At 36.2% G+C, this 19,426-nt stretch overlaps 1 protein-coding gene across 1 annotated transcript; it reads left to right on the top strand.

Moving 5' to 3' along the window:
• The first annotated feature begins 156 nt into the window (after window positions 1-156).
• LOC110888760 lies at window positions 157-5,100 on the top strand. The gene is made up of 5 exons (XM_035989972.1): window positions 157-595; window positions 683-1,374; window positions 1,453-1,503; window positions 1,548-1,689; window positions 1,793-5,100. Exons 1-5 carry the CDS (start codon window positions 157-159, stop codon window positions 5,098-5,100), a joined length of 4,632 nt encoding a protein of 1,543 aa, XP_035845865.1.
• Window positions 5,101-19,426: the final 14,326 nt, after the last annotated feature.

Here is a 19,426-nt window from a genome sequence, read left to right as displayed (position 1 = left end):
TATTTTAATGTTATCATTATGTATTTCAATGTTATCATTCGGTTTGTTTTTCTCTAAGTCATGTGTTTGAATGTTGTAATGATTTGAGAATTTCATCATCTATGATAACTCTCTTTTATTTAATTTGCAAGGTATTTGTCACTTTGTCAATTTACAATGACTAATGGACAACCAAACCATCGTAATCATGCTTCTAGCTCGAGCGGATCTACTAAAGCTGAAAAACGAAAAGAGTATCACAAAAGATACTATGCTGCACGCAAAGAAAATAACAAAGTATCTAAATTTGGGAGTGGTGATGCCTCCCAAAGTGCTTCATCAATATCTTTAATGAGTAATAGGTCAACAGAAAGGACACCGTTAAGAAGTTTACAAACTAATATTACTCAATTTACACAAACAACAAATGAGAACGCCTCAAGTGTTTCTACTATAAAACGCAAGGAGTACAATAAAGGATATTCTAATACACGAAACGATAATGGAATGCGTATTTCAACTGGCAGTCAAGTCAACCAAACCCCGATAGATGATGTTACGCCGACAACCACATTCCCATCTGTAATTGACGTAGTCAGGCATAGAACATCACGAGGTTTCTATTTATTTAACAATGATTTCTTTTTTTTTTCGAACTCGACATCTTTTACAACCTTCATTACTTAATACACCAATTTTTTAGGTATTCGAATTCATCCGCGTACTTTATTACCCCAATTTGCTGAAGTAGTTTATCAACCTTCCTTCCAAGATGGGAGCGTGCAAGATGATCCTTATAATTTTGTTTACAATGGTGTACCTGGAGAGCATCGTGTTTTAAAGGAACGAGGTGCATGTCCTAATTGTGGAGCAAAACGATTTCAGTATGAATTTGATACCTTTTGTTGTATGAGTGGGAAAACTGTGTTAGCAAACTTAGAAATTCCAGAGGAATTGTACCGACTTTTCACGTCTCAAGATGAAATTGGAGATATGTTTAGGCAAAACATCCATGCTTATAACACCAATTTTTCTTTTGCCTCAATGGGTGTGACATTGGATGATACATTGAACAATATGAGAGACGGCGTATATACTTTTCGTGCACATAAAGGAATATATCACAGAATCGACCAATTAGTTCCGAGGGATGGGACCCCTAGGTACTTGCAGTTGTATTTTTACGATCCTGATACTGAGTTAGATCACAGACTCCGATGGCCAAATCTTGATCGGCGTATTACCCAGATTTTAACACGCGTTCTTTCTACAAACCCATATGTCGATACATTTAGAAGACTTGCGGAACTAGGACCTCTGGACAACTATAGAGTCACTTTGAATACTTCGGTTGAACTTGACCAAAGGGTGTACAACCGACCAACGACATCGGAGGTATATATAATATTATATTAATTGCAATTATTTAATTGTATTGCTTATTTTACGTACTTATAGTTCACAATTATATAGGTTGCTGGTATTTGGGTTGAAGGTAATGACAATATCACTTCGTATAAACAAGTATTGTTGTGTACGGTAGGTCTGAATATAGTCAAACAATTCAGCCGTACTTCAGCTGTTACGATCCATTGTCGTATCCTCTATTTTTTCCTAATGGTGAGTCGGGTTGGCATGCTAACATACCACGTCACGGAGTATCAATCAATGAGGTTCGCAACAATGACAACATCGAAGGAGAAATGGAAGGTACCAACAATTTGTTATCCTTTTTTAAGTGAAGATCATAAAAATAGCGTAATGCGTTTTATTTTTATTATCTGTTTGTTTTTAATACATCTTCATCGTTCAGAGGCAAACACACGAAGTGGTAGAACAACCGTGGCTATGCGAGAGTACTACTGTTACAAGTTCCAGATTCGATCTACCGATAATTTGCTTTTGTTCGGTGGTAGACTGCTACAGCAGTTTGTGGTTGATGTTTACATCAAAATTGAGACGTCACGCTTAGAATTTTGTGAGAGAAACCAGGCTAAGATTCGGGCCGAATTGTACCAAGGTATTGTGGATTGCGTCAATACTGGTGAGGTTCATGCAAACAGAGTCGGGAAAAGAATTGTGTTGCCTGCATCTTTCATCGGGGGGCCTCGCGACATGCGACGTCGGTTTCTAGACGCGATGACGTTAGTTCAAGATGACGGCAAGCCTGATGTATTCCTTACAATGACATGCAATCCTAAGTGGCCTGAGATATGTGATAACTTACATGTTGGTCAAACTGCTACAGATCGTCCAGACCTTGTTTCAAGAGTGTTCCGGGCTAAATTAGAAGATCTTAAGGATCAACTCTTCAAGAAACATGTCCTCGGGGAAGTTAAGGCATACGTCTATGTCATTGAATTTCAAAAGCGGGGTTTGCCGCATGCACATTTTCTCCTAATCATGTACCCGCAACACAAGATCAATAACGCGGACCATTATGATAAGGTTGTGTGTGCTGAAATTCCTAACAAACTAACACATCCCAGATTGCATGAGATGGTTGTCAAGCACATGATTCACGGTCCTTGCGGCAATTTACGATCAAGCAGTCCTTGTATGCAGGGTGATCCTAAAATTTGTCGTTTTCACTATCCTAGACAATTTAACGAACAGACGACACAAGGAGAAGATTCGTATCCGTTGTATCGAAGGAGAGACACCGGGATAGAAGTGGACCTACGAGGACAAACACTTGATAATAGATGGGTGGTCCCATATAACCCAAGGCTTTTGATGATGTTTAACTGCCACATGAATGTTGAAGTTTGCTCAAGTATAAAATCTGTGAAATATCTTTTCAAATATGTTTATAAAGGACATGACAAACAGGTTATTCAAGTCGATCAAAGTGAGCCAGGGGTTGTTATTAATGAGATAAAAAGATTTCAAGATGCACGCTACATATCGCCCCCAGAAGCTATGTGGCGCATTTTTTCCTTCTCTCTTTCTCAAATCTTTCCTGCTGTTCTAGCCTTACAACTTCATCTCCCAAATAATCAGATGGTTAGATTTAGAGATGATGACTTGATGCCTAATATTGTTGATAGGGAAAGGGATAAGAGAACCATGCTAACAGCATTTTTTGAGATAAATAGAAACGATGAAACAGCAAGGGTACATTTGTATAAAGATTTTCCAAAACACTTTACGTGGAATGGAAGCACACGCCGTTGGAGTCGTCGTTTCGGTAAAAAACAAAGAGGTCGTATCGTTTCCGCTAATCCAGCCGAAGGAGAAAGGTACTACTTACGCCTACTTTTGTCAAATGTCAGAGGGCCTACTTCATTTGAACATCTTTGCACAGTTAATGGTCAACAGTGTGCGACATTTCGGAAAGCAGCTCTTGAGTTAGGCTTAATAGAAGACGATGAATATCTATCACAATGTCTCGAAGAAGCCTCTACGTTTCAATTTCCCAATGCTCTTAGAAGGTTATTTGCGACCATAATGATTTTTTGCCAACCTGGAGATATTCGAAAGTTATGGAATGACCACTTTGATTCACTGTCTGAAGATCATCGGTTACACTGTCAAAGTATAGAACGAGTTCAAAATATGGTTCTTACCGAAATTAGTGTCTTGGTACAATCCATGGGTAAAAATTTCAATGAGTTCGACCTTCCTAAGATAACAGACGATGTTAACTTACAAGATGCAGGTTATCGTGAGTTACAAGAAGAGTATGGGATTGTTTTGGAACCTGAACACTTGAGTGCCAAACATTCACTTAATCCGGACCAAAAAAACGTGTTTGATGAGATCATGATGCATGTTGATAATGATCTTCCAGGCGTGTTCTTTATTGATGGTCCAGGTGGAACTGGAAAAACATTTTTGTACATTGCCTTGCTTGCTGAAATTCGGTCACGTGGTCTTATTGCTCTCGCAACAGCTTCATCAGGTGCAGCGGCTAATAATATGCCAGGAGGTAGAACGGCTCACTCGAGATTCAAGATTCCTCTTAATCTTGAAAATAATTCAATGTGCAATATTAAAAAGCAGAGTGGGGCCGCTAAACTGATTCGCTCTGCCAAAATAATCATATGGGATGAAGCGTCGATGGCTAAACGACAAGCGATAGAGGCAGTCGATCGTACATTCCAAGACATTATAGGTGTTAGTCTCCCATTTGGTGGAAAGATAATGGTTATGGGAGGTGACTTCAGACAGGTGTTGCCGGTTATTAAACGTGGCACTCGAGCACAGATTGTAGACTCCAGCGTACGAATGTCACCTCTTTGGTCTTTGAATAAGAAGATGCGGTTGACCATAAATATGAGAGCGCTGAAAGATCCATGGTTTTCTAAATTTCTTTTAAGAGTCGGCGATGGAACTGAAGAACCAATCGAAGGAAACTTTATCCGCATACCCGATGACATGACAATTCAGTGCAACAACAGAGAAAACGCAATAAAAGAATTGATCCATGCCATCTTTCCATCAATTGAAGATAATGTATATTCTTCGGATTATATAATCTCTAGAGCAATATTGTCCACTAAAAATGATAGTGTTGACGAGATTAATAATCAAATGATTGAAATTTTTCAAGGGGAGGAAAAAGTTTATTACAGTTTTGATGAAGCTGAAGACGATCAGCGCAACTTCTATCCGGTCGAGTTCTTAAATTCGCTAAATGTTAGTGGTTTGCCGCCTCATAAGCTTCGTTTAAAAATTGGATGCCCAATAATATTGTTACGTAATATCGATCCATCACATGGCCTGTGTAATGGCACGCGGTTGATATGTAAGGGTTTCATGCGAAATGTTATTGATGCGGAAATTGCAGTCGGTCAACATGCCGGAAAAAGAGTTTTTTTGCCAAGAATCCCTCTAACCCTTTCTGAAGATGACATGTTCCCATTCAAGCTGAAAAGAAAACAATTTCCAATTCGACTTAGCTTTTCCATGACGATTAATAAAGCTCAAGGTCAAACAATTCCGAACGTTGGTATTTATCTACCGGATTCTGTATTTTCACATGGACAACTTTATGTCGCGTTATCAAGAGGGATTTCAAGACAAAGTACGAAGGTGTTGGTACATCTCGCCAAAGAATTCAAACAACGCGGAGTTTACACATCAAATGTTGTCTACCAGGAAGTGTTGCGTGATTAATTAATCGCATCCGTATCAAAACGAAGGTAAGTTAGTGATTTTGTGCCTTATTTGCTTCCAGAAATTACTTTTTAATTACTATTTTAAAGCACCTGTAAGCGTGTAACATTTTTTTTATGTGTCGAAATCTGGTACAGGACAGGAGAAGATACAAGAAAGTCATAAGCGAACGGATGTATTGGTAAAACAGGAAGAGATACAAGAGACTCCCCGCATTTTGTTTTTATTGTTTTGTCCAGCTACTTGACTGTTTTGAACTCTTCTTGTTTTTAATTACATCTACTTCCTTGTTTTGTACTATTCTTGTAGAAGATCACGAATAAGAAAACTAACTTAAGTACTATACGATATATCACGAGACAACGGATAAACTAATGGTAAACGAGTATCCTATTGTAAATCGCCACTCCCGCCGCATCGCGCGGGTAAGTGACTAGTATATATATATATATATATATACAGAGAGAGAGAAAGAGAGAGAGAAGAGAAGAGAAGGTGGAGTTTAGAGAGAGTGTGTGTAGAGGTATTTTTCATTTATACATCTTTTTTACTTTTTACATAAATGTCCCTTCATATAATTTATTGCACAATAGTTCATAGGGAGTTGAATTAACTAGAATGCCCTCAAGTGCAAGATACATAACCATATTTTTATAAAACTTAAAGACAAATGTCGGTTCATTTTACAGGAAGGGTCCTTTTTCACCTACTATACAACCCTTTTACTTTTAAATATTACACTTTTAACCTGTATACTATTAGTTTATTATACAAACCCTCACAAGTCTTTGGCATTTACAAAAATGGTCCTCCTTTTACATCTACTATACAAGCCCTCAACTTTTAAAAATTACATTCTCAACCCTACACTATACTTCAATTTACAACCCCACAATTTTTTAAAATGGTAATTTTTAACTAACCCAAACTAATCCCTACATAATTAACTAGTTTAATAAGAAAAATTAACTTGGTTAGGGTCGAAGGACACAACGTGCAAGATTTTGAAACATAAAGTACAAATCCCAACAATATTAACACTAAAAAACACCGCCTGAAATTAGATATATAAATAAAGGACAAATCTTATATTTTCTCTTATATTAGTAATATTCATTAGTATACTACTTTAACTTTTATACTTAGTTAGATACTTATGTTAAGTATTTAACTTTGTTTTGATTTTGGTGATTATGTTTAATGCTTGAGTTTAAGAATGTTATACATTATTTAACTTTGTTTTGATTTTGGTGACACTTTAGTCCAAATAGTTTTTTTTACCATTTTAGTACAAATAATTTTATTTTCTGTCATTTTAGTTCCTAACTTTTTATCATTTTCATCAAACACCGCCGCCACCACCTCCCACCTCCTACCACCCACCTCATCACAACCTTCTATCATCGCCACCACCTGCCTGCACCGACACCACCCACTCCACCGCCATCACCACCCACCATTTCCACCACCATTGGCCACTTTTCTGCCACCCACGTCATCAACCAACACCACCGCCATCATTGTAAAACCAACAATCACCACTATCATCTTCACTGTAAAACGGTACAACACCATCCCCATACCATCGCACCTACAAAAAAAAAGAAAGAAAAATATGGTTTGACCAAAATTCACCTAAGTTAACTAATTTTTTTAATGGAGTTAGTGGGTTTGATGAAAATGACAAAAAAATGACAAAAGACAAGGACTAAAATGATAGAAAACAAAACTATTTGGACTAAAATGACAAAAACTATTTGGACTAAAGTGACAAGTTTGATCAAACCTCGTGGATTTAAATGACAATTTACTCTTTACAAGTTGATATATATTTGTTTGTGTTCGTTTATGAATTAGCAAATAAACACAAACAAACCGAATGAACATGAAAATGAAATTCCGTTCAGTTATATGTTCATGACCCTTACATTTTTTTCTAACAAATGGTTAATGAACCAACATGAATTAGGTCTCATTCAGTTTCGTTCCGTTCATTTAGAGCCCTAATCTCAACCTATGTGTAAGGAATAAACTTAAAAAAAAACTAGATATATAAACATCTATACTATAGAATAAAAGAAACCACTTTCGGGACACTTGTCATCATATTAGACCATCTATTATAGATAATTATTATTTTAGTTTAATCTTTTCTAACTAATTAGAGATAAACCTCCTACTAAATATTATTTATTTTAATATCTTATATTATAATAACCCTCCTACTAAATATTATTAGTTTAATATCTTATAGATAATTATTATTTAGTTTAATCTTCTTCTCATTTATAATATTATTTATTTGAATTAATTATATTTGAATGTTTTGTTTAGTTTGGTGTCAAATAGATTTTATGAAACTTAAAATAAAATTAACTAATATTATGTATCATTTATAAATTTACAGAGTTTTAAATAAAAGGGTTAAATTTATTGAGACTTCGTTAACAAATTTTGCAACAAAAGAATAATCTATTTTTATCACGAAAACCAAACTTTGTATTAATTTTGTAAATATTTTTATTTTCACTATACAAAATTACATTTACTCGACCCATGTAATACATGAGGTTTTTTAAGATATAACTTTTTATTATTTGATATATAAAATTAGATTTATTCAATTCGTACAACACACGGGGTTTTTAAGGATATATATTTATAATTTATTACAGAAAATTACATTTATTCAAACCGTGTAATGCACATATTTTTAAAGATGTAATTTTTTTATTATTTGGTATATAAAATTACATTTATTCAACCCTTGTAATACACATGGTTTTAAAGATATAACTTTTTTATTTGGTATATAAAATTACATTTATTCAACCCGTACAATATGGTTCTTATAGATATAACTTTTTATTATTTAATATATAAAATTATATTTATTTAACCCATGCAATAAATGAGGTTTTTAAAGATATATTATTTTATTATTTAGTACTAGGGAGAAAGTCCGTGCGATGCACGACATGCATAATAGCTATTGTTTGTTCGTGGTAAGACGTCTGACACGGCCGGTGCATAACATGTAAGACAATACGCCTACAAAGGGGCATGGTAAAACTTTATTAAACCATGGACCATAAGTTGTTTCCTTGGCAAAACTTGCCGGCCAAAAAGAAGTGAAAAAAGATGTCTTCCAAGAAAAAAAAAACATGAAACAGAAAAAGGAAACACGCATAAACTCTCACACGCCTTCCTATCTTATTAGATAACACATAGACCAAACTTTAGCTAACGCATGCCACCGTCATCCCGAATCCCATCACCAGCCAACTGAATGCAGTGAAATAACGAAAAGAAAACTATTAAAAATGGTATACTATGTTTACGTATATATGCATCGAAAAGTAGTACGGGTTTTCATTACTAACACTAAGTGTAGACGGTATACCTTTCATGTGGGTTACTGTCAACTGTTTCTTCTGAATCCGAATCTGCATAAGCAGGCCTGCGAAGGAAAAGCACGAAACATTTATGTAAACGGTTATCCAAAAATAAATATGCACAATTACATTGTTTATGGAAATCAACCGATTATAGTAAAGTTTTTTTGTTGCCTTTCCATTTATAACTGTCACACCCCTATTTTCCACGTGTCACCGGTGGGCCCGGTGGGGGCTCCGTGACGTAGTTGATATCGTCATAGTCAAACATACAATATATAAATGCACAGCGGAAGCAAAGAAAGATTTATTTCAACTTAATAATATTGTAATATCCAAGTATCACAAAATAGTCGAAATAGATCCACAGGCGGATCCAAACAAAAAGGAAACTTTATTTCAACAGACTTCATGCATCCTAAGCTTGCGAGACTTCTACGGATGCTAAGGAGTGGCCAGCCTATTACGCGTAGTACCTGCACTTAGCCTTTTTGGAAAATACGTCAGTTTACACTGGTAAATACAATTTAACTGACTCATTTTGAAAATGTTTAAAATTGATTTAAATGCCCGTCGCACAAAACTTTTTATAACTTGGGATAATTATTTGCTTAATAATCTTGTAAAAGAATTACATGTCTGTTATGCGTTCAGTTGCCCGGGTCGTGCCGGGTTAAAGATTAATAGACACACCACTTAATATAATTCCGCCGCGAGACTTCTCTCGACCTACGATTATACTTATTGAAATGCACTACGGGTGTACGCCTACACCCCTGTGCTAAGTTCGTGGTCATTCTTTGAATGATGCCAAGGATATCCGGGACATGGTCATTAAACCCCCAAAGGCGTTAAACAAACAAAACAACATTTTTAAACGGGTTAATTTGACAACACTTAACCACCGACTGGTTAAGGTTAATTCCCCGACCAAGCGGTATTTTATATACCATACCCCAAGCCCGTATAGGGAAAATAAGTTAAACGTATTTACCTGAGCAAAGTATAATTCAAATACAGCGAGTGCACATAGCTTTTACTGGGCTCCTAGATCTGGAAATTAAGGTTTTAATAACCTATTAGAATCCTAACGGGTATTAAGCTTAGACCGGTTAGTTTTATATAAGGATTACGGTTTTAAACGCATGATAAGGCGAAGACCGTTTTAGAATGTGGTTTTGACCCAACAAGCTTGCGTGCTTGTTTAATATGGGTAAAATAATCACATTCTGGATTTTGAGACCGAAAAGATATGGTTTGACCCGTTTCGGCTAAAATGGGTAAACTAGTTACATAAGCCGATCCGAACGCGTAAAGTACGTAACGAGTAACCATAAGAGTCATATACATGTTTCTGAAGTTATCATGCCTAAAATATGTTGTGATATCAGAATGATACCTTCCATTATGCCCCAAATGGTTTTAAACCAAAACTATGCCTCATAAGGGCATTTTGGTCATTTTAAAGGGTGTAAAAGAGTTTAAATATTAATCTGAGTTACAGGTCTGAATAAATCAGTAACTATACTCATTTTATCATGTCATATCAGTAGGATATCAATTATATGTGAAATTTATAACTTATAACCATTCTATGCTCCGTAGGGGCATTTTGGTAATTTCATATAGGCCTAAAGGGTCAAAACTGGATATCTGAATTTAATTTATTTCCCTACTGTTTAAAATATAAAATTTTACTAATTACATCAGTAAGTTCAACCCCTTATGCTTAACAAGGTTCTAGGGCATACTTATGTGCTAAAAACGCTTAAAAAGGCGATTTGGAGCCATTTCCGAGTTTTCTGTAAAAAGCTGATGTTTTTAATATTCCAGCAGGCTCAAAATAATTTATTTAACATAACAAATCAGTAGAAAAAGGTTTGGGGTCAAAAAGATTTGTAAACTCATTTTATGGCTTAAAAGGGCAAAACCGGCATAAACCGAATTAAGCTTAGAACACTAAGTTATGCTCAGCCTAAAAATAAATAAAAATCTTCAAAAAACCCAAAATATTATTTTATAACAGTAGGTATAAGGTTTTGTATAAAAATTCGGGTTTAGATGGCTATATGCAATTTACGCCATTTAATTACTAAAGAAGCTTAAATTTACGCTAATGAGCATAACTCTTAATCTATACCTCAAACTGATCTCAAATTTTAGGTACAAGTTTATAAATCAGTAGCTAAGGTGTCTACCCTTTTACATTTCCAAAAATCTCATTTTAAGGTCATTTGGGCATAATGGTCAACATATAAGCGATTAACAGAAACATGCATGTGAATAGGATATCTAATGAACCAAGTCGTATAACCACAGAGGGTTATACTAACATGTAAATAGGTCCAAAAGAAACTCTAAGGCAATCCTAATCTTGGCTTAAACGGGTCAGAACTGAAAGTCAAAGCAGAAGTCAAACTTTGCGACTTTCGGTTCCAAACCGAGCCTAAACTGAAAATTGTCGAGTTGAACATGTTGGAACATGTTCATACATTAATTACCAAGTTATTTTAATGATCGAACAGGTTGCATGTACCCTACATTGCTAATTATGCATTAATTTGAAAATAAGCATTCTGTTGACTTTTTAAAGTAAGCTTTGACTCGACAATTAACATAGTTAGAGTGGTAATCTGGAAATACCCTTTTAAGGGTTTATTACCCACATAATTACCTACTTAAAGGTATTTTTAATTCGGGATATTAGTGAGTAGTTATTGACTAATCCCGAAGTCAAACCTTAATTACGACGGTTTGACTTTTAGCTAATTAACTAAGCTAAAACGAATGTAGAAAGGTTAAGGACACTTACAAGAGTCCTAATTATGCTTAGGGATCACTAAGATGGGTGCTTGCTGTCCAGAGAGCTCCAGAGAGTGAACTTGTGAACTTTGCAAATGAATGAACAATTGTTCACAACTAAGGGCTCTTATATACGGGTTTTAATTCAAGGAGATCATGCCAAAGAGGTCTACCAATGCTTCCAGATTAAGACAAGTGCCCCCCTATGCATGAAAACCTGTTGGTGCAGCCCCTGGTATGTAAAAACAAGGTTTTATGGCGGTGCAACGGGCTGGACAGACACCTGCAGGTGTTTTTCTGTCGCTGGCACTCTGACGCGGCCCGCGTAAACCCATAAGGGAGTCTTACGTGGGTCGCCTGGCCTGTCAGAACCAGCCAAACAAGTTTCATTCTTTGCACTTTTGGTCCCTGGTCCTTTGTAACGTGGTTATAAGTCCTTAAATTGCATTTCCAGCCTTCTAACTTGATTTTTAAGGGCCTTGGGACTTTTACTAACTTGGTTATGTCCTTGATTAACCTTGTAACCACTCATATGGCCTTAGAATTCAACGTTGACGCTTTTAACCCCTCGTACACGAATTTGATCATAACTTTCTCATACGATAACGAAACTTTATGAAATTTTAACCACATATTCTAGTGAGTATATTTTATCGTTACAAAGCTTCGGGTCTGCCAAAAGGTCACTCAGAGGTATACTTTGCACATGTTGACACATTTAGCCCCTTTGGTTTGTAATTCCTCACTTTCTTTCATATTTAGCTTCATATGTTCCATGATTTATTCGTTCGAAGGTATAAACATCTTGTGGGGCCATTTTTAAATATAATTATCCATCGTTGACACTTTGGACCCTTATATTTACATAGTTTCCCCGTTTGTCAACTTTAGTCCCTCTAAAGTATTCTTTCACACGTTCAGAGCTTAAGACACGTGTTCATACATTATTGGACATAAATTTTTCAAGGTGTTACATCCTCACCCCCTTAAAAGAAATCTCGACCTCGAGATATATGGAAATAATTGAGAGTATTTCTCTTTCATCGTGGACTCTAACTCCCACGTATATTCAGGACCTCTGCGGGCATCGCACTTCACCTTGACAATAGGCACAAGCTTCCTTCGAAGCTTCTTTACCTGTCGATCCTCAATCGACACAGGTTTTTCCACAAATTTTAAGCTCTCGTCTATATGCACATCTGTGTGTGGTATGACTAGCGACTCGTCAGCTAGACACTTCTTCAGATTGCAGACGTGGAATACGTTATGAATACTACTGAGCTCTTCAGGTAAGTTTAACTTATAAGCCACTGATCCAATGCATTCAATGATCTCAAATGGTCCTATATACCTTGGGCTTAACTTACCTTTCTTATCGAATCGCATCACCCCTTTCCAAGGTGATACTTTGAGCAAAACTTTATCGCCAACCTCAAACTTGAGAGGTTTTCGCCTTTTATCCGCATAGCTCTTCTGCCTATCTCGAGCAGCTTTTAGGCGGTCGCGAATCTGGACAATCTTGTCCGTTGTCTCGAAGACTATGTCAGGACCTGATAATTGAGTATCCCCTACTTCTGCCCAACAGATGGCCGTTCTGCACTTCCTACCATATAGTGCCTCAAAAGGTGCAGCCTGAATGCTGGTATGGTAGCTATTGTTGTAGGAGAATTCGACCAATGGTAGATGCCTGTCCCAACTACCACCTAGATCAATTACACATGCTCGCAGCATGTCTTCCAACGTTTGAATAGTACGCTCACTCTGCCCATCTGTCTGCGGATGGTAAGCTGTACTAAAATTCAATTGGGAGCCCAGAGATTGTTGGAAACTCTTCCAAAAATGAGATGTGTATCTTGTATCCCTATCAGAGATAATAGATACTAGTACGCCATGCAAGGATACAATCTTATCCACGTACAGTTGGGCTAACATGACTGAGCTATAAGTCTCCTTGATGGGTAGGATAATGCTGACTTAGTCAGTCTATCAACTATGACCCATATTGTATCATTTCCTTTCTTCGTCTTTGGCAACTTGGTGATGAGATCCATTGTCACCATTTCCCATTTCCAAGTGGGAATCTCAGGCTGTTGTAGCAAACCTGACGGCTTCTGATGTTCAGCTTTTACTTGAGCACATGTCAAGCATTTAGCTACATAAGCGGCTATAGACTTTTTCAAGCCTATCCACCAATAGTTTGCCTTTAAATCCTGGTACATCTTATCAGCTCCAGGATGAATGGAATACTTGGAACTGTGGGCTTCCTTGAGGATAACATCCGAAGTCCTCCATATACAGGAACCCATATATGTCCATTTAATCTCAACATTCCGTCCTTATCGTAGGACAACTGTTCTTCAGTTACTCCTAATTTTTCATCAGGATAGTTAGCTTCCAACACAGCTTCCTTTTGTGCAGCTAACAACTTTTTATTCAAATTGTTCTTGATTTCAATGCGCTTGGCATTGATTCTTATCGGCTTCACTCTCTCCTTTCTACTTAAGGCATCAGCGACTACGTTTGCCTTTCCCGGATGGTATCTTATTTCACAGTCATAATCGTTTAGAGTTTCCATCCATCGTCGCTGCCTCATATTCAAATCCTTCTGATTGAACAAGTGTTGAAGGCTTTTGTGATCAGAATAGATCACACATTTGGTCCCATATAGATAATGCCTCCAAAGCTTAAGCGCAAATACAATGGCACCCAATTCCAAGTCATGGGTGGTGTAATTCTTCTCGTGCACCTTCAGTTGACGTGAAGCATAGGCAATGACCTTGCCTTTTTGCATTAACACACAACCCATTCCGGTGCGTGATGCATCACAATACACCACAAATTCTTCAATACCTTCAGGTAGAGTCAGCACTGGAGCGTTACTCAACTTCTGCTTCAAGATGTCAAAAGATTCTTGCTGCTTAGGCCCCCAGTTAAACTTAATATTCTTACGTGTTAACGAAGTTAAGGGCGCAGCAATCCTTGAGAAATTTTCAATAAATTGCCTATAGTATCCAGCCAAACCTAGGAAGCTACGAATCTCCGTAGGTGTCTTTGGCTCTTGCCAGTTCATAATAGCTTCTATAACCATTGGCTCTGATACCAACTTTTCTGTCACACCCCGACCACGTAAAACAACAAATCGTGGCGGAAACGTCGGGGAGTGTTGTAACAGAATCATTGTTTCACAACCATGGATCAAATAGTTTTGTTTTCTTAAATTATTGAACTCAATGTTTTGGTACAATTCAGATAAATACAAATAATTGTTTCTCAGTTTTAAAGTCGCTAAGGCACAAGTCCATCCTATGTGTAGCATGCATCAACAATCATCACAAAGCAGTACCTGAAACATATATGAAAATATGTACGTCAGCATAAAAATGCATGTGAGTAACATAGGATTTTATGAATTAGATTAATGGCTTTGGATAAAGGAGGAAAAGGTTTTATGTTTTCAAAATAGCCATGAATCCAATGTAAAAAGTTTTGTTTCTGAAAACGTGTCGTTTTGTAAAACGGTTTATAGTATATACAAAATATACTTTGGTTTTGGAAAATTTGTATAAATAGTATAACAAAGTATACTTTAGTTTTGAAATAGTTAATAGGTAGTATATCGAAATATACTTTAGTAATTAAAATATTAGATTAGGTAGTATATCTCAAGTATACTTTAGTTTAAGGATAAAAGTATTAGTAGTATATCAAAATATACTTTAGTTTATGAAATAACAAAGTAGGTAGTATATCAAACTATACTTTAGTAAACAGTAGCATATCAAACTATGCTTTGGATAGTATATCAAAATATACTTTGGTTTAAAATAACAAGATTGGTAGTATATCAAACTATACTTTGGTAAACAGTAGCATATCAAACTATGCTTTTGGTAATTAACAAAGTAGTATGTTAAAACATATGTTGGATTTTGTACTTAGTATATCAAAATATACTTTGGTAGATCACATTTAAGAGCACATCAAACTGTACTTTTGTAGTATATCAACATATACAAAAAGAGTGTGATTTGGTATTTAATCATGCCTTAGTGTATCAAACTACACTTTGGAGACGATAGAAACACCACAAAGGCAATTTCTATTTGGTTAAAATTTGGTTTCTGACATTCCATACAACAGGAATGGGGTGTCTAGTCCTATAGCGCTATATCATACTACCAATCGGCTGGGTGAATGTATAAAAATGGTACAATCCAACAATTTGTTTATTAAGTTTTGGAAAATCAGTGTTTAAACCATAGGTAATTGTTTAATTTGTCAAAAGAATATGTATTAAGCATGTGTAATCATATAGTTTAAAATCAGGAAAATAACAGATAGGCATATATATTTCACCCCAAAACAATTGAAAACAGTAAAAGAGGGGACTATGTACTCACTTGAGATTGCAAGTATCCTTGATTAAGTGTCCTAACCAAGCTCGGGAAATCAAGGAATCAAGTGGCACTAGTATGGATCACTATGTTAAACAATCGGATCCTAAATCGGGAGATAGGATAGAATGAAGTTCTATAAATCAAATGAGTATTGCAACTCATATGGTATGATTTAATAGAGCTAGCATTCTGATTTGGAAGGTCTACCTAAGTGCTTTTGACCCGTTTCGACCCATTATGGTAGTATAAGCCACTATAATGCGTCGTTTGCGTAAAACTATGTTAGGATGGTCAATTATGTGCTATGTCAAGTCTTACATGCCCAATTATCCCTATACATGTTACTAAATCAGATTATATGTCGAAAATATGTTCACATAATCAAAATACGGATTTTAGCTTCAAAAGGGCATTTTGGTCATTTCCTATGGGCATACAAGCTAACTAGCAAATGACTAACCAATCCTAGGTGATCATAAGGTTATAACCTCAGTGGTTATTCCCTATGAATCTATGATTACTTACTAAGCTTGATCGGATCCTAAAGATCGACCCAACGGGTCGGGTTCGGAAGTGTAAACAGTTGTTTAGACCGCTTACCTTACGACCCTAAACAAGCACAAACTAATAGTGTCAAGTTAAACATGTCAAAACATGTTTAACCTACTGATTTGGTATCAAAACAAAGTGTTTTGATACCCTAAAGTAGTTCCGTTGCAAAATGCGTATTAAAACGCATTTTGACCGAAACTTTGACTCGACACTACAACTAGTTAACGTGGTAATCAGCGGCTATAATCACGAAGGATTATAACTATCGTGATTACAATCACGTTTCAAAGTTCAATTGAACTTTGACTTGACCAATTGATGGTCAAAACCGAAAGTCAAACTGTTGGCCAAACGTTTGACTTTCTGCACTACATCAAGAAAAAAAGCAATAAAAAGAATGAAAGAAGCTCACTAAGGTCCTTGCTATCTTTTCAACAAGAAGACAAAGTCCCAATTCAGCTTAGGAGAGCTCCAAAGCAGATGTGAAGGAGAGAAAGAAGGAATGAGCAATGAACAAGTGAATGGAGTGGCCTATTTATACTTGTTGGTGATCAACAAGATCATGACAAGTGGTTTGTTTAGCCACTAAGCAATGAATCACAACCATACAAGTGTTAGGGACAGCTGGTATTACTTGGAGAGCACATAACCTTGCCCATCACATAAAGAAATTACAAGTTTGGTCCCTGAATTAACAAACTGTTGCTGAAAACAGACTTTCTGCCCAGATGTGATGGTCGCGTAGCACGACGGCATAGGCAGGGGATGCTCGCGCTACGCTACCATGTGTCTGATTCAGCAAGTTTCAAATAATTGCAGTTTTGGTCCCTGCACGTGTTTAAAGCCTTTTTTCGATGCGTTTAAACCCCGTTAACCTCATTTCAAGGCTCTAAAATGAAGTTAAAGTATAGGGGACTCAAAACATGCTCAAAAATATCTCGGATGTCGGTTCATTTGATCGTACAATCGCGTTGTTCGGTTAATTACGACGGAAGTCGTAACGAACGCAAAATCGATCCAAATTAAGCGACGAATGGAATTTTTGCATGCCGATCACTAAAAAAATAAAAATATTTTAGTGTGTACAAAAATTTTGGATGTCCAGATGTGGTCAGAATGTAAGATATGCGCGAAAATGCAAACTTATGTCGTTTTTGACACTTTTAGCCCCTGCAAGATCATATAAGCATGTTTTCGCACACCGAACCTATCAAAGCTTATTTCTAAGCTATGTTCAGGTTATATATGGTATGTTTAGCTTATGATCAAGTTCCGGACTATTCGTTACCTTACGAATCGGTATAGTTTCGCAGTTTGACGCAAATAGTCCCTGCGATCGAATAAACTTGTTTTTGCCATACCAAACCTTCCAAAACTTATTTCTAAGTTATGTAAAGGTCATTTAAAGTATGTTAAGCCTATTTCACTATTCCGGAGTGTTTGTCGCGCTAAACTGATTACGTTTACGCACCAGTGCGCGTATAACTTTCTAGAAAGCGATTTAAAGCTCGGAATTGAACAAGAATTGATATGTGCAAAGGATACACATATTTATACACATCCCAGGTATGAAACACAATGTTTCATAGGTTTGGCATTTGTTTGGTGTTCGTGGTGACACAGGTGTCACAGTTTCCAAGATGACAAGCCAAAGAAGAAAGATAGTGTTAAGAAACCGACTGTTAGCTATAACAAGTGTCCGCCTCCAATCTGGGAAGGGTATTCTCCTTGAAAACCAAATGAGGAGCAACTTGAGAAAGCAGTCAATATAATGCTAAAAACCGAAACAACTGACGTTTTACCAGATAACATTGATGTCACGTTTACCTCGTCAGATACCGATCATGAATCTGAGTTAATTAAAAAGGTGGTCGATCAGGTGTTGGATACTGATGAGGAGTCCGAGTCAAAATCTGAGTCTGGAGGGTCAAATTCGTTAGTCAACAGTCAAAATTCGTCGGTTAAACGGTCTTACAGTAAAGAATTTTTATTATCGAAAGCAAATTTGGATGATGAAACATTTGAAGTTGTATACCCTTTAAATGATTTGGACAAATTATACTATGACAACGAATTTCCAATAAGAAGTGTTCGTTTTGACATGATCAAAAAGGTTTTCAAAATGACAGAAATCAATATTTCTGAAATAAAAGATTTAAATCTTACTGAAAAACCTAAAAAGTACACTTCAAGAGTTCAACAACGTCTAAACAAGAAAAAGGGTTACAATTCTGGTCCTGGTTTTCAAAAGAAACCTAACCAAAATCGTAGCTACAAAAAGAAAGGATTAGGCTTTGTTCCACCAGAAAACTATAAAAATGATAAAAATTCTAAAACAAAAACAGAATTTGTGTCAGGTGGAAGCTCAGAAGATGAACAGAAGAAACCATTCTTGAGACAGTCAAATCAAGAGTTTCTTGCTGAAAGAAAGAAGAATGGAACTGAAGTGTTTTATCAAAGAGAGACTCGAACCTGTTACAAGTGCAATGAAGCTGGTCACATTGCATGGAACTGTTCGACAAATGCAAAAACAAAACAGGGAGTTTCTCAGAAATTAAAAGAAAAAGTTGTTGATGTTGAACCACCAACCAATAGACTTAAAATTTTTGAAAATTCAAAATATGAGGTTGGTGAGTGTTCGAAGAAGAATTTTTACAAAAAGAAAGAAAAAGACAACCAAGTGTGGATTGTTAAAAAGAATGATGAAAATGTCGGCGATGAATCTGGTTCCACAAAGCCAGAAGAGCCACAGGTTGAGGAGAAAATTTCATTGAATGATGATGAATTTCCATCACTAAAATTTGAAGAAGTTAAAAAGAAAATTGGAAAAGTTGATATTTCAAAACTGTGACAACTCGAGTTTCCGAGATTCCACTTTCGCATTTATTGCATGTTCACTGTTTGTTTAGTTGCTTACTTACACAATTGGTTTGCTTTGTAACTGTATACGTTGTGATTTGATAAAGTGTATTGTGATTGTTGCATGGTTATGTGTTATTTTACGAATGATTTGACAAATACATGAACTTGGTGATGAAACTGTAAATTGTATGTCTTGTGCATGTATTATGTAATAGATAATACTTAAGGGTGTTTAGTGTTAATAGTGAAAATAAAACAAAACCCCTTAACCCTAATCATTCTCACTAATCTTCATCATACGGCACTTCAAATCATTCT

The sequence above is a fragment of the Helianthus annuus genome, chromosome 5 (assembly GCF_002127325.2).
Source record: "Helianthus annuus cultivar XRQ/B chromosome 5, HanXRQr2.0-SUNRISE, whole genome shotgun sequence".
In the NCBI taxonomy this organism is placed as follows: domain Eukaryota; kingdom Viridiplantae; phylum Streptophyta; class Magnoliopsida; order Asterales; family Asteraceae; genus Helianthus; species Helianthus annuus.
This window is presented reverse-complemented; position numbering and strand designations above follow the sequence as displayed.

Excerpts from the sequence above, each read along its gene's own strand:
- LOC110888760 (XM_035989972.1), top strand. The coding sequence starts at position 157 with ATGACTAATGGACAACCAAACCATCGTAATCATGCTTCTAGCTCGAGC. Across the intron at positions 1,375-1,452 it reads ACCGACCAACGACATCGGAG|GTTGCTGGTATTTGGGTTGA; the intron begins GTATATATAATA and ends ACAATTATATAG. Across the intron at positions 1,690-1,792 it reads CATCGAAGGAGAAATGGAAG|AGGCAAACACACGAAGTGGT; the intron begins GTACCAACAATT and ends TTCATCGTTCAG.